We start from the raw sequence: 16,801 nt of genomic DNA, 5'->3' as shown, positions 1-16,801 counted from the left end.
TGCAGTGGTTTGTAGCTCTCCCAAAGTGTGGGCAATGAAACTGTGACAAATATATAGAAGGCATTTCTCAGCAGCTGTCCAACCTCATAATTACTGGCATTAGTGCTGGCTTCCTTCTCAAGCTCTATACGAGCACGCTTGTAGCTCAGTTCCATCTGAATCTTTTCTCGCTCCACCTGAATTAGTTGAGACTTCGAACGGATCTTTGCAGCTTGGTCTTCCTGCTATAATAAGAGAAGCAGAAAAAAACATTTAGACACACACAGATACATAACACACATAGTGGCACATGTATTAAGCCTGGTACAGTGATAAAGTAGAAAATGATAATGTACCAGCCAATAAACTCCTAAATGTCATTTTTTAAGCCTAGCTGATTGGCTGGTGCGTTATCGCTTTCCACATTATCTCTTCATCAGGCTTCATACATTTGCCTCATATATAGATAATACTTTGCAAATAACCTATGGCATTGCCGACAAAAGGAAAGCTGTCAATGGATTAACACAGCGGTTCCCAATCCTGGTCCTCAAGTACCCCCAAACAGCGCACATTTTCCAAGTCACCCTGCAGGTGCACAGGTGTACTCATTAAGACACATTTTAAAATATTCACAGGTCGTGGACATCAGAAAGGAGGCAGAGCTTAGAGTAGATGCCGCCTGCTCTCTATAGTATGAACTGGACCCGGGTCGCCTGTTCACATTGCACAGCAACCCGAGTCGGAATGCCAGGTTGCTTGACTGGGGAAATTTAAAAAGAAGTGTTATTATTCATGTATACCTTTCTCTAATGCTTTGTCATCATTTATTACTTCATCTATACCTTTTTTGATCACTCATTGTACAATTTGTACAAATGATTCAGAGTTTTCTAATAAAAACTTTTGTTTAAAACGAAAAAAGTCCCTTTCACACCGCAGGTCAACCCAGCAACAACCCCGGAGTGACCCAGGTTATTTGTGCATTGTGAAAGGATTATTAAATAGAGATTATTAAATAGAGATTGCCCATCACTGAGATTTTTAAAAGGAGACAGCATACTTGTTGTAAACACACTGTAAGACCCTGTTGATACCCGGAGCATGGAAATGCATCCTGGGAACCAGAGACATCACTGGGGCCATAAGATTGGTATCTGAACAGCTGACTCCACAGATAATGGACACCATTTAATGCTTGACAATAAAAACTACAAATATCAGGGGATAACAGCAAAGCTCTGGTTTCATTCTAGACCAAATAGCTACTGATTGTAAATAAAGAAACACATAAAAAGCTAATGTATCCCAACAGGGAATATATGGACAGTTCATGGCCAAGGAAGGAATTTAATTACCTACACATAGTTACCGCTGGTTAAAAAGGGCGGTAGTTTCAATCCCTTTTTCACCCAAGCCCATTGTTACTCACCCAATAACTTAACATGTTTAAAGGCATTAACAGTAGTGTATTAGTAGATGTATTAAGTGCCATTATGGGGGAAAAGTGGTATGTGTTCTGAAACCACATCTCCGCCATGTATAAAAGCAAGGATGTGTGCTACATGAAAGGGGTGCTATGCTGTCTATAGCGGTTATGTGCAGGGCGTTGTATGAACAGTCAGTGGCACCGACAGTTCCATCTGACATTTTCTGTCAAACATCGAAATTAGTTTTTCATGATATATTCTTTCAATCTGAAATGTTCTTCACAATTAAATTGGGTATAGAGCAGCGGTGGTCAAACCTGTCCACAAGACCAGATCTACCAACAGTTCGTGTTTTTTCAGCAGCCTGTGGATCTATTGTGGGAATTTACCTATTAGCCAACTGTAAATTACCGCTTCCATGTAAATTCACACCTAAAAGCAGACAAGCTATCCTGACGAATGAGCAGGTCAGCAAAATTGTATCCAAATAGAACTGAAAGTTAAATCCTTTCCATTAGCCCAGCTAGGTCAAAAAAAGAAAACATGTTGCTTAATGTCTGTGTGTTAATGAAGATACAGTAACAGTTCCAGTCTTTACCTGCAGCCTGTGTTGGAACTGCATCTGTAAGGAAGCACCACTAGTGTTGGAAGTATTAGCAGTGGGAGGAGTTCCCTCAAATGGCTGAGAAAGAAACTTATTGAATGATCTGAGAGTGGAAAGGACCGTGGTGTTTTCTTCAATTTCATCCATCTTGGCTGGGTTTTTAAAGGCCTCTGGGGGAAAAAAAATAAAAATAAAATAAACAATGCACTAATAAACCTTATTTCATATAACATACGTGTCAAAGAACTGGTCCATCTACTTTCTATATTTACTGTTCATTCTAGCACCCCAAAAGGATCAACCCCGGTCGACATTCCCAGTCTTTGCCCCCGTTTTACTCTACCTCTACAGAGTGAAAAAAGCGAGTAGAGATACTGGTTGTAGACCATTGTGGCAGCACACCACCCAGAGAGGAGTGCCACCGCCATACTAGGTGTACCTAGGGCAGGGATTAATGCGAATGATTAAAACATTACATTTTAGCATAATGATATACAGTTATATAAAGGATAATGGGATCAAATGAAGATTATGTTCTCCTAGGACAATCTTCACTTGTCACAATTTTTGATAACCCTTTAAGTGCCAACATTGCTGAGAGCCTCAAAATATCCACTAAAAATACCAGCATTGCTCATAACAACTGTTCTTTTAGTATAAATTACAAATGCAGCCAAGTCAATTCATTGAAGTTTAGTTAAATATTGCACCCAAAAAATAGAAGTCGCTGTGAGCGATGCTGGCATATTTATCGGATATTTTGAGGATCTCTCCCAGCAATGTTGGCACTCAAAGGGTTAATACAAATGAAGTATAACATAAATGAAGACAAAACCTAATAGATATGGGAAGGCCATTATAGGATCTCCGGCCCCCCTCCCCCTCCTTCCTGTGCATACCCAAAAGATACTGCAGAGCTATTAGCTAGGGATGGTGATCGTTGCCATCGATGGCAAAAGTGCAACTGACCATCGATAGTGTATAAATATTTAATGGATGACCATTGATGTTTTATATATCGATGGGTCATCCATTTTCTTTGATTGATTGGCCTGTAGGCCAATCAAAATGCGGGGGCGGGGCTTTGCGGGGGCGCGGGCAGAGCTATGCTCCGTGTCCCAGCACTTCAGGGAAAAAGCAAAAACAAAACTATTCGTTTAAGCTTGACATCGATGGTCGGAAACCATCTGGTTCTCCCCCATTGATGGCAAAACTATTCTACATCGGCCATAAACCATGAATTCTAATCATCGATGGTCATCCCTACTATTAACTAGTATGATATAGACTGAGCAAAGGATAGTTTCTATGTCAGTCAATAATGCACTATGTCGACATGGAAATATGGAAACGGTCAACATGAGTTTTTCATGGTTTGTTGACATCTGTGCCAGTGCCCTAACACGTACTTTATACCAGGTGCTGGTCCTATTCGTAGTCAACGTAGATGATAAAGTATGAAATAGACTGAAAAAACTTGTGAAAAATTCATATCAACCGTTTCAGGTGTTATATTTAACTTGTATTAAGAAGATTTGTGACAAGCAGGGCAATTTTTCAGCAGGACTCAGTTCCTGAACCTCTAATTAAATATGAATAAAAGAACTGGGTTCCTGGACCTGCTCTGGGGCAAAATGTACTTTCCAGAAAATAAGTTTATTTTAAAGTCCCTGTGAGTGCCTTCATTTCTAAATACAATCTCTCTACCCATTTTTATTTATTTGATCGGTACTTGATTCCTAGCTCGGCGCCCAGATTTCCTACATACGGCACCGTAGGGAAATCGTATCACATCGCATTGGCCATTATAGCGGCATTCGATGTGATTTTTTTATGTAATTTTTTTCTTTGCTCATTGTACCCCACTATAGCTCATCGCATGTCCCGCAAAATCGCATGCGATTTAATAGGATGTGCGATGCCATGAAATTAGCTATACAATAAAATGATTGTATGTCCCAAAGATAGGTTTAACGCACCCCCCCACTATCAATGACAGCCTGAAGCGTGGCGAGCGCAGCGCGCCCCGCGTCCTTCGACCTTTTCATTCCCCCACTATCCACGTCAGTGTGGAGCTGATTTTTATATAGTGTGGAGAGCGCAGCGAGCCACCGAGCCCGAAGCATGGCGAGCCCCGCGAGGGGATGCGGATTACTTTACATGTATTCCGCGTCCGCTTGCCACGCTTCGGGCTCGGTGGCTCACTGCGCTCACCACACTATATAAAATCAACTCCACGCTGACGTGGATAGTGTGGTAATGAAACAGTCGGAGGACGCGTTCCGCCGCCGCTCCCCACGCTTCGGGGTGGCGTGGATAGTAGGGGGGTGCGTTAAACCTATTTTTGGGACATACAATCATATTATTGGATACCAAATGTCATGGCATCGCACACCCTATAAAATCGCATGCGATTTTGCGGCAGATGCAATGTGATGGACCGGGGCTGAGAAAGCAGTGAATAAATTACATAGGAAAATCGCATCGCATGGCCCTACAATGGCCCATGCGATGCGATTTCCCTACGCAGAATAGCCCATTAAATTGCTTAGTGGGCGCCGTTCTAGGAAACAAGTACCATTTGATCCAACCCAAGACCCGGAGTTCCTGGACCTATTTTACAAGTAAAATAGTACTGGTGACAAGTGAAGATTATGTCCAGGGGAGACTTGCTCAGTCAGTGGGACAATCGTCACATGATCAGGAAATTTAGTGTGTATGAACTACATAAACACTGCATGAAATATATTTAATATTTTTATGTAAACAACCTAAATCAATCAGTAGTTTGTCAGTTGCATAGTTAGAACCCCCTGGGGATGGCCCAGAGACCCCCCCAATCGGTGATATAATTACCAGGCTAGGGAACTAGCCAGAAGAGCTTGCAATCAGTCTAGAAGAAGACAAGTGAGAATAAACCCAATGACCACAAGGATTTGGAGACCTGTGGCTCTCCAGTAGTAACTACAAGTCCCTTCGGCATGTGTCTGCTGGGACCTGTAGTACCACCAGTGCTGCAGAACCACAAGTTGCCTATATAAAGCACACATACACAAGAGCCACGGCGAGAATGCACCAGTAATGAGCATGAGCACAGACCCATCCACACCCGGCCACTTACCGATTTCTACCTGCCTGCCGGGAGCTGCTACTGCCGGACACAGATAGTAACTGAAGGCTCCCGCTTAGCAGCGAGCTCCCTTTCCAAATCCCGCGACACAGCCGGCTACCGTAATTCCCGTGTTTCAGGAGCACTGCCGTAAAAGTTCGACGACTACCGTAATTACCAGCAGTGCCGTAATAGGAGGACGACTACCGTAATTATTAGCAGTGCCGTAATAGTTGGACGATTACCGTAATAACTGGTTTTCAGGAGCACTTATTATTCCCCGACCTGTGCAGCCGCTTTGCTGATATCTGATGTATTCTTGTTTTGTAATTGAACAATGTTTCATTCTCCGATCTCTACGTCCATTTCTGGCTGTTGCAGCAGAGTTGGCTGGCTTGGCTGCTTGTCACTATCTTGCAACAAAGTACATTTATGCAAAACTAATGTATTTTTTTTGTAACTTTTAGTCTGCTTTATTTCTATCCTCTAGTTCAGTGATGGGGAACATTTGGCCCTCCAGCTGTTGTTGAACTACGCATCCCAGCATGCCTTGCAACAGATTTAGCATGGTCAAATAGCAACAATGTAGCAGAGCATGCTGGGATGTGTAGTTCAACAACAGTTGGAGGGCCAACGTTTTCCCATCCCTGCTCTAGTTAGTAGAAAGCTGCCAGACCCATACCTGTTTGTGGCTATTATGTCTTCACACTTTAAAACAGATGAAGAGGGTGATGTAGGCCAGGGTTAGTTAGTTTACATAGGTGTGAGTATAGTAGAGTGCCATTGCAATGGAATTATTGCAATGGCACACCTTATTGGATTGACCCCTTTTTGTATGGGGCTGTGATCAGATTGAACAGAACTTCATTTAAGTTGTCAATCACTACCAGCTCCTGGCACAGATGTACAGGAGATTGGCGCATGGGGGGGGACGACTCCCATACATTCTAATTTTTTCTCATTTCTAATTATTAACAAAGGGGGTAGCGAGCAGTAGTAATACACCCATTCTTTAATGTATAGACAAGTCAAATAGATTGGGTAAATTATTTATCAGGGTGGGAGGGGGAGTTTGAAATCACAGGATCTGAGAACCAATTGTATGGCACCTATACACCACCTAAGTGTAATATCAATAGCAGAGTGTCAGTGTGAGGGAAAAAATATGTTTGCTTTTCTGCTTGTAAATTTAACAGATTAAAAATATTAACTTTGAAAAAAAGCAATGATAATACATAATCAAAAAACCTTATGGTTTAACATGTCATATTAAGGTTTCTTAGACACGAACTGACATTTCACAAAACAACTGAATTTATACCACTCAAACTACAGCTGTGTACACACACTTCAATTTTGTTATAGAAGCAAAATCGAATCGAAACCTAATCAAAATCAAATGGTTTTTAGGACACTTTTGTCTGGCATTTGATTTGATGCGCACTCCCATTTTCTCTATATCAAAAAGAAAAATAGACTGTGCAGCCAAGGAAATATCGAATACAAGCCAGTAAATCGAATGTGTACACTGTGAAATTGGTATCAAATCGAATATTAAGCTATGTACACACACATCGTTTTGCTTTAGATTCAATGTTAGATTTGATTTTCTATTAGATCTGGCATTAGATATTCCCATTCAATTTGGCATTAGATCTGTACTTTTGCATTAGATATCAGTTTCGATATCAAATTCGATTTACATTCATGGTACACATTCGATTTGCTGGATAGAATTCGATATTTCCTTGGCTGCACAGTCTATTTTTCTTTTCGATTTTGTGAAAACGGGAGCGCGCATCGAATCGAATGCAGATCGAAAGTGTCCTAAAAACCATTCGATGTGGATTCGATTTTGCTTCTATAAGCAAAATCAAATCAACAACAGGGAAAAATCAAAGCGTGTGTACACAGCTTAACCCCTTCCCGACATATGACGTACATGTACGTCATATGACGGTTGCGGGGGAATCAAGCCAGCTCACGGAGTGAGCTGGCTTGAAAGAGAGCAGGTAATGGCTGTATATTACAGCCAGGTACCTGCTCTCACGGCCACGAGCGGCGAGTTCGCCGATCGTGGCCGTTTAACCCTTTAAGCACAGCGGGCAAAGCGCCCGCAGTGCTTAAATAGCTGATCGGAGGGGGGCGCCCCCCTCCGGCGCCGATCGGGGCCCCCCGCGGCTAGATCGGAGAGTGCCGATCGGTTGCCATGGCAGCCAGGGGTCTAATGTAGACCCCTGTGCTGGCCATGTCAGCATTCCTATTACATCCTGCCTGAGGCAGGATGTAATAGGAAGTGCTGAAAATCACTATGTTCAGCCATAGAGCTCTATGGCTGAACCTAGTACAGGCGATCGCGCCCCCTTGTGGTCAAGTACACTAGGGGGCCTTGTAGTAAAAGTAAAAAAAAAAAAAAAAATATAAAAAAATATTAAAAGTTCAAATCACCCCCCTTTCCCCATTTCACAAATAAAAATAAATAAAAAATAAAAAAAATAAACATATTTGGTATCGCCGCGTTCCTAAAAGTCCGATCTATTAAAATATAACATTAGTTATCCCGCACGGTTAAAGGCGTAAACGGAAAAAAATTCCCAACGCCAAAACTACGTTTTTTGGTCGCATCGCCTACCAAAAAAATTTTACTAAAAGAGATCAGAAAGTCGCACATATCCCATAATGGTATTAATTAAAAAGTACACTTCAGCCCGCAAAAAATGAGCCCTCACCCAGGTCCGTAGGTGGAAAAATAAAAAAGTTATAAGCCGCAGAACATGGCGACGCAACGCAAATTAGAAAAATCGTAAAATTTTCTATTTTTTTTTTAGTGGTAAAACGTAACGAAAACTATATAAGTTTGGTATCACCGGAATCGTAACGACCCATAGAATAAAGATAACCCATCATTTTAAACGAACTATGAACTCCAAAAAAACCGTAACCAGCGCAAAATTGTGGAATTGCGTTTTTTTTCCTTTTTACCCCACATTGAATTATTTCCTGATTCCCCAGAATATTATACGGTATAGTAAATGGTACCATTAAAAAGTACAACTTGTCCCGCAAAAAAAAAGCCCTCATGTGTCTATATAGCCGGAAAATTAAAAAAGTTACGCTTATTTGAACGCGGGGACGGAAGAAGCCGGGCAGTGTCCAAAATCCCGGGATTAGAAACTCCAATCCCGGGATTGAAATCCCGGCATTTTAGGGGCCAAATCCTGGAATCCCAATCACAGGATTGGCTACCCTAATCTCGAGGCACAATTCTGGGGAAGGGTACAGAAAAATGCTGCTTTGAAGGTCCCAATGAGCACTGTAGCCTCCTTCATCCGTAAATGGAAGAAGTTCGGAGCCACCAGGACTAATCTAAACGGAGTGATCAGGGAGGCGTCCCCCCGAGCCGCGCCGAACATACCCGAGCCTGCCGCCGACGTCACTGCTGTGATGGCTGAGTGACGGCTGTTGGCTAGGTCAGGGGAGCTCCGGCGTACGATCGCCAAAGCAAAGGAGATGGGGGGGGGGGGGGGGCGTTCTAGAGGTGGTGCGGAAGTGGTGCACACCTGGACACCACTGGCGCGCACTTATTCTATGTTAGTGGTATGCACGGAAATTTTCCGGGACAGCCCGCTGCGGCATACCACCCAAGGGGTTAAGTGTACCCCACACAAGAGACTACCTTTTTTGCTCTTAAATATTATCCTTGTAATAGGGGACTGTAATGTTACCTAACCTTAAAGTGCCCATACACAGGTCCGATTTCTCCCAATTCTGACGGATTGGGATGATATTTCTGGAGAAATCAGCCCAAACGGAGGTGTTTGACATTCGGTCTGATGCGTGTTCCTGTGCGCGTGGGAACATAGGGCCTTATTTTGGTTCATTCTTTCTGACAAAATCCTTCTTAGATGGGCAAAACCATGTGCACTGCAGGTGGGGCAGGTGTTACTTGTGCAGAGAGAATTAGATTTGGGTGGGGTTTTACTTCAAAGTGAGATCTATATTGCAGTGTAAAAATAAAGCAGTCAGTATTTTCCCTGCACAGAAACAATATTACTCACCCAGATCTAATTCTCCCTGCACAAGTTACACCTGCCCCACCTGCAGTGCACATGGTTTTGCCCATCTAAGAAGGATTTTGTCAGAAAGAATGAACCAAAATAAGGCCCATAGTCTGGAGAAGTTATGGGAAGCACATAAGATGAGTTGGAATCGGACCATCAACGGCACATCGCGGGAACTTTTTTAGCACCCGCAATGTATTGCATCAGATTTCCTTGAACTTTCCCCCGGCAGATCCCCGGGAGTTCTTGTACATGCAAGAAATCGCATGCAATTTATCACATTTAAAAAATCGGATGTAAGCCGGGGGAGTTCTAGGGGGAAACATGGCAGACTTGTGACTCTGACAAGTCAGACCTGTGTATGGCACCTTTAGACTAGATATATAGCAAGCTTGAATTTTGTAAGGTAACTTTGTTACTGTGCCAAGGGCTGATGCACGGTTTTGTCTTTTGCTGACTGAAAGAAAAAATGAAACCTAACCTTAATATGATTCTTGTTTCAAATGGATGATTTTATTGTACCAAAATTGTTTATACAATGATGACCACTGAATCTTTGATTTTTTTTTTGTAAAAAGACATTTATTGATTTTTAGGTACTCTTTACCTAGCACGGCGCCCACGATTTTGATTGTGGGCATCGTAGGTAAAAAAATCGCGGGCATTGAATGCACTAAAAATCGGGTGCGACGCGACCAACGCGATGCCCACGATTTCCCATAGGGAGCAATGTTAAATGTCTCAATTGACCCGATTTTCATGTTCAATGCCTCAATTGACCCGATTTTTCCATAGGAAACAATGTTAAATGGCCCACAGAGGCCAAATAGCCACCCTGAAGTGTGAAATGGCCCCCACAATTGTTAACGCCACCCTACGATCAACGTCAACCCGAAGCGTGGCGAGCGCAGCGAGCCCGCGAGGGGCGGCGGTACGTGTCCTACGACCTTTTCATACCCCCACTATCCACGTCGGCGTGGAGTTGAGAATAGAATAGTGTGGCGAGCGCAGCGAGCCACCGAGCCCGAAGCGTGGCGAGCGCAGCGAGCCCCGCGAGGGGACGCGGATACCTGTGAAGCCCGCGAAGGGACGCGTTTACCTGTGAAGGTATCCGCGTGCGCTCGCCACGCTTCGGGCTCGCCACACTATTTTGTTCTCAACTCCACGCCAACGTGGATAGTGGGGGTATGAAAAGGTCGTAGGACGCGTACCGCTGCGCTCGCCACGCTTCGGGTTGACGTTGATCCTGGGGTGGCGTTAACAATTGTGGGGGCCATTTCACACTTCAGGGTGGCTATTTGGCCTCTGTGGGCCATTTAACATTGTTTCCTATGGAAAAATCGGGTCAATTGAGGCATTGAACATGAAAATCGGGTCAATTGAGACATTTAACATTGTTCCCTATGGGAAATCGCGATCATCGCGTCGGTTGCGTCGCACCCGATTTTTTTAGTGCATTCAATGCCCGCGATGGGCGCCGTGCTAAGTAAAGAGTACCGATTTTTATAATAAAACAATGTATAGCATTCTTTAATGTGAATTGTAAATCACTTTGCTTCAATAAAAAAAAATGCAACCTTTAAAACTGGAATTGGACAAATGGTTATTAGGCCTTTATATGGACAAAGGCAAGTGATGCTGTGTACACATAATTATATAGTCAAAATCGATAGCAAGTGCAAATCGCAGTGTTTTGATGCACCTGATCACGATTCAATCCCGATGCACAGCATCAGATTCGAGTAGACATAGACTTTGCAGCACAGTCTTTTCTACCATCTCAGAGCGACATAGTCGACTGTGTCCCCTCGCATGGCTCACTACACTCGCCATGCTTTGAGCATAGTAGTAGATAGTAGGGCATGAAATACCGCCTGTCACCAGTCTGACCAAAAAAACTTGAAAAACTCGTGTCGACCATCCCATAGTCGACCTAAAGCTTGTGTCGACCTTTAGACCCTGTTGATCATGAGTATGTCGCCCATTCAGTAGTGTCGACCTACTGACTGGGGCATTTTTTCAATCCCAGAAGTCAGTACTGAAAAATGGCCAATCCCTTGATTCCCAGGATCCGGGGATTGGCTTCCCTAATAAAAAAAACTGCCCACATATTTACTTACATGTGTGGTGAAGGCGGGCGATGGAGCCAGGCGAGAGGATGGAGCCGAGTGGGCAGACGAGTGCAGCCAGGGTGGGTGGGTCTACTCATGGAGGTGGGAGCAGCCAAGGACGAGGCAGGCTGTGTGACCTCATCATGCTGCGCAGAGCTGCACTGCTGGGGACACATGCGCAGTCTAATCCCATTATTGAAATCCCAGCGTGTTACGGGCCAAATCCCGGGATTGGCCACCCTAGGTGGGAGGTAAACTGTGGGAGGGCTTAGAGGGGCAGTGGGAGGGCTTAGAGGGGCAGTGGGAGGGTTTGGTGCAGTTGATAACATGGAATTAATAATCCATTAGAACAGAAACATACAGTTCTACATTTGTCTCTTGGGGGTAAATTTATTAAAATGGGAGTTCTATTAAACATGGGATTCCGCCCATAGCAATTTATCAGATTCTATATATTATATTCTAGAAGGTGGTAAATAAATAAGTAGAATCTCATTGGTTGCTATGGGCAACATCCCATCTTCAATAGAAGTCCCATTTTACTAATCGTACCCTATAGGGGCGAATTCAATGTGCTGTCATTTTTCAGGATTATATTTTTATTGTACATATATATCGTTCATGAAAATCATAGTGTGTAGCCGGCTTAAAAACACAAGTGCTGATTGCTAGGTCTAAAGGCGCCCATACACTAGTAAGATTTATCTTCAGATCTGGCTGGTTTCAACAAAAACATGGTTATGGAGGAGTGACAGTTTGCCAGTTTTCCAGCATTTCCAAGCAAATGGTCAACTGTCATTTGCTCTCATCCATAACCATGTTTTTGTTCACACCAGACAGATCTGCAGATAAATCTGCGTGTGTATGGCCACCTTAAGGATAAGCCGGAGAAGATAAAATGCCCCAAAATGGCCATAAGATGTAAATATAATGTTGAATAAAAGTTTCTCATTTAACTTTGCAGAAAGAACTTCACCAAACCCCATCTGTGTTCAGTGTTTTTCTGTATCAATGATGAAGATTCAGTGTACAAATAATGACTTCTTCCACTGTAAAAGTGTCTTCATATAAGGGATTAGCAGCTTTCAGTGAATTATATATTTAAATATTTGGTATCATTGTGTAATTTTGCCAACAAATAGATCTCAGCAGACTCCATCCTGCTCGCTTTAGGCTTCACAGTCTTCACCTGCTGAAATCGCCTCCGCAATCTGTCCCTTATTACATTGCTGTCGCTGCCGTCCCAGAGTTTGCAAAGCAAGGTGCCGCCAGGTCGCAAAACTCTCTCAGCCAAGTCCAGCAGAGACAGACACAGGCTGACAAGTCTCTGATGATCCATTTCCCTGATCCCACTGGCATTGGGAGCCATGTCGCTCAGGATGACATCCGCCTGCCCAGTCGGGAGGAGGCTTATTATCTTCTCATGTGTGTCAGGTAGTGTAATGTCGCATTTAGAGAGGAAAACTGCTCCGTCCAGCGGAGTTATATGAAGTAGATCTACACCCAACACATATCCAACGCGCACGGCTGTGTCTGGGGAAACAGAGAGAACAGAGATGGTAGAAGTAAGAAGCAAGTGAACATTTACCTCTGTACAGGATACCTAATATTTGATAACATAACATATATAGTCAAACTACTGTATAAGTAAAAGTTATAGATATGTTGTAAGTATGTATACTAAAAACAGTGCTATTGTCACTTGTTCAACATGCATTGGGTCAACCACTAATGTTTTTTTAGGTGTCCGGTGAACCACTAAAGGTTGACCCGACACCTAAAATAGGTGGACATGGCTATGGTCAACAGGGTTCAGCTCCTCCCAGTGAAATCACTGAATAACTTAAGTTTGGTGTGTACACACAATATCCTCCGCCTACAACCGATATTGTTAAGCAGCCCATACACGGTCCGTTTATTGGATCCGTTTGGGACTTAATTAGCACACATCGGATCGGATTCCTAGTGCATGCACTGCGATCCGATCCGATGTGTACCTAGTACAAAAAGTATGTGCAGCACATACTTTTTGTACCGTACTATGTGATGCGAGGGAGCGCGCATCGCATAGTACAGAACGGAGCCATACACAACGGACCATGTATGGGCTCATTTAACTATATTGACCGCGGCCAGGCCAGCTAGTGCATATGGGGCATTACATCCATAGTAGATACATTGGAAGACATGAGATTCACACAATTGCTCACCTTGTCCTAAAGCGTTCACTTTGTCTACAAGCACCTGACTCCAGGCCCCTGGTGCTGCACCGCAATCTATTACATGCTGTCCTGGTCGCAGAATTTTATGTTCTTTGTCAATCTCTAGCAGTTTGAAGGCACTGCGGCAACGGTAGTTTTGTGCATTTGCTGCTTTTACGTATGGATCCCTCTGCTGCCTCGTCAGCCATAGCTGCTCTGCTCCAGTTTTGGCCCTCTTCAGACCTACAGTGACATGCAAACCGCGACACTGCACCAATGACGCGGTCATCTGCCGTACACTGCAAACAGAAATTATATTCCATTCCATAACAACAATCTCTGCTGGACAAGCAAAATTCAAATGTTTCAATATTATTCTATGGACTTTGTATTCCTATCAATTTTCTTTCTTCTGGGGCGAGATGGACTAAGCCTTGAAGTGATAAAATGAAGAGTGATAAGCCATCAATCAGCTCAAACCTGTCATTTTCAAACACAGCCTGTAGCATGGCAGTTAGGAGCTAATTGGTTGGTGGTTTATCACTCTCCATTTTATCACTTTTCAAGCTTTGAGGGTGATTCAGGTTGAATTGCGGTTTAGCGAATTCGGTCTGATGGTGCGGCTCTGCGCATGTGTGTATGTGCAGAGCCGCTGTGCAAACGCCTTCCGTGACATTCACAATTGCACGGGGGGGGGGGGGGGGGGGGGGTGGCAGTCGAATCGAAGGCACCTGACTTCATATGCTGTCAGCGTCCACCACATTTCCAGACATGGTGTTCGTAAATAAAAGTCAGCCTAGACTGATTTTTATTTGAGAATGGTTGAAAAAACCATCAAATGATTTTTGGCCCGTATACTTGCATGCGAACGGATGAGTACGCAACATCCATTTACGTTTTGGCGGAAGGAGTTACATGGCTCGCTAAGCAGCAGATCTTTGCTGCTTGCTTAGCGAGCTTACCTGAATTAGGCCCTTAGTGCATCTAGCCCCTTAAGCAGGGCTATTTTTCAAAAGGCTCCAGCAGGAACTCAGGCCCTTATTCTAGTTCACTCTTTCTGACAAAATATTTCTTAGATGGACAAAACCATGTGCACTGCAGGTGAGGCAGGTGTAAAACCCCACCCAAATCTAATTATCTCTGCACAAGTAACACCTGCCTCACCTGCAGTGCACATGGTTTTGTCCATCTAAGAAATATTTTGTCAGAAAGAGTGAACTAGATGAAGGGCCACAGTTCCTGCTGGAGCCTGCTGAAAAATAGCCCTGCCCTTAAGTGCATCTCTGAGTCCCCCAGCTCCGACGGTGCACACTTCTTTTTGTCATGCACAGGAAAAAACGTACTCAGCGTCTTTCCTACTGACACTGTAGAGGACATAATTCTAATTATATTGCAGCAGCTTCTGAAGTTGAATATAAAGACATATTCTTAGATCCCATTGTGATATTTTCTCATAAAATCCCCAAAATATTATTGCACATTTATAGGCACAGTAAATCCCGGATAACCTGGGAAAGAACAGGTCTTTAATGTATGATTAATGTCCCAGACTGGCACCGAGCTTTCTACGTGGCTGCCATAACAATATACATTCACATGCATATTTAATTTCAAACAACCATTTTTTATGCACTATATGTGAATAATTTATTTGTAATGTGTAATTAAACTCCAGTCCCAATTACCAGCACCAAGGGGCAAGTTTGTTACCTGTCACAGGATGTACTAAAAGGAATGACAGTGGAATGACAATGGAATGACACTGCTGATAAGGAATGCCAATTGACTATAATGGGAGAAAATGACTTTTATATTAATATTTCTGAAATTATTGCACATATCAACTATATTTTAGGTATACTTCTTGCTAAGACCATTACACATATTTTACATGCAGAATGGCGCGGAATGACGGCTTCCTCCTATGGAATGACGGCCTTTTAATTCGCCATCCTGAAGCCAAAATAGCATTAAAATAGCTCCATTATGCGATATTAAGACCCCGATGTTACAGTGATCCCCATAGCGCACGCGCTCATCCTTTTCCAAATATGTCCGCCTACACTCCTACTCTCGTAAACATGTCACCTGACGTGGAATGACGGCTTCCTCCTATGGAATGACGGCCTTTTAATTCGCCATCCTGAAGCCAAAATAGCATTAAAGCAGCTCCATTATGCGATATTAAGACCCCGATGTTACGGTGATCCCCATAGCGCACGCGCTCATCCTTTTCCAAATATGCCCGCCTACACCCCTACTCTCGTAAACATGTCACCTGACGTGGAATGACGGCTTCCTCCTATGGAATGACGGCCTTTTAATTCGCCATCCTGAAGCCAAAATAGCATTAAAGCAGCTCCATTATGCGATATTAAGACCCCGATGTTACGGTGATCCCCATAGCGCACGCGCTCATCCTTTTCCAAATATGCCCGCCTACACCCCTACTCTCGTAAACATGTCACGTGACGCGGAATGACGGCTTCCTCCTATGGAATGACGGCCTTTTAATTCGCCATCTTGAAGCCAAAATAGCATTAAAATAGCTCCATTATGCGATATTAAGACCCCGATGTTACGGTGATCCCCATAGCGCACGCGCTCATCCTTTTCCAAATATGCCCGCCTACACCCCTACTCTCGCAAACATGTCACGTGACGCGGAATGACGGCTGCCTCCTATGGAATGACAGCCTTTTAATTCGCCATCCTGAAGCCAAAATAGCATTAAAATAGCACAGTGGAATGACAGTGGAATGACAGTGTTGTCTGCAGATAAGGAATGCCAATTGACTATAATGGGAGAAAATGACTTTTATATTAATATTTCTGAAATTATTGCACATATCAACTATATTTTAGGTATACTTCTTGCTAAGACCATTACACATATTTTACATGCAGAATGACGCGGAATGACGGCTTCCTCCTATGGAATGACGGCCTTTTAATTCGCCATCCTGAAGCCAAAATAGCATTAAAATAGCTCCATTATGCGATATTAAGACCCCGATGTTACGGTGATCCCCATAGCGCACGCGCTCATCCTTTTCCAAATATGTCCGCCTACACCCCTACTCTCGTAAACATGTCACCTGACGCGGAATGACGGCTGCACCCTATGGAATGACGGCCTTTTAATTCGCCATCCTGAAGCCAAAATAGCATTAAAGCAGCTCCATTATGCGATATTAAGACCCCGATGTTTTGGTGATCCCCATAGCGCACGCGCTCATCCTTTTCCAAATATGCCCGCCTACACCCCTACTCTCGTAAACATGTCACCTGACGTGGAATGACGGC

At 43.6% G+C, this 16,801-nt stretch overlaps 2 protein-coding genes across 3 annotated transcripts in view; both read right to left on the bottom strand.

Annotated features, from left to right (window-relative positions):
• MAD1L1 (mitotic arrest deficient 1 like 1) overlaps positions 1–5,288 on the bottom strand; it is a 618,640-nt gene extending 613,352 nt beyond the window's left edge. For both annotated transcript variants that reach the window (XM_083153057.1, XM_083153060.1), the window contains exons 1-3: positions 5,135–5,288; positions 2,008–2,183; positions 84–224 (exon numbers count right to left, since the gene is read on the bottom strand). In XM_083153057.1, coding sequence (XP_083009183.1) covers positions 84–224; positions 2,008–2,160 — 294 coding nt within the window. In that variant the 5' untranslated portion in view covers positions 2,161–2,183; positions 5,135–5,288. The remainder of the gene's footprint in view (positions 1–83; positions 225–2,007; positions 2,184–5,134) is intronic.
• Positions 5,289–10,617: 5,329 nt separating this feature from the next.
• The window catches only part of MRM2 (mitochondrial rRNA methyltransferase 2), a 41,394-nt gene continuing 35,210 nt past the window's right edge, over positions 10,618–16,801 (bottom strand). Inside the window, exons 3-4 of the mRNA XM_083153051.1 lie at positions 13,505–13,794; positions 10,618–12,827 (exon numbers count right to left, since the gene is read on the bottom strand). Coding sequence (XP_083009177.1) covers positions 12,388–12,827; positions 13,505–13,794 — 730 coding nt within the window. The 3' untranslated portion in view covers positions 10,618–12,387. The remainder of the gene's footprint in view (positions 12,828–13,504; positions 13,795–16,801) is intronic.

Source organism: Crinia signifera, chromosome 7, assembly GCF_055691185.1.
Source record: "Crinia signifera chromosome 7, ASM5569118v1, whole genome shotgun sequence".
In the NCBI taxonomy this organism is placed as follows: Eukaryota; Metazoa; Chordata; class Amphibia; order Anura; family Myobatrachidae; genus Crinia; species Crinia signifera.
The sequence above is the reverse complement of the archived record's forward strand: the minus strand, read 5'-3'. Positions and strand labels throughout refer to the sequence as shown.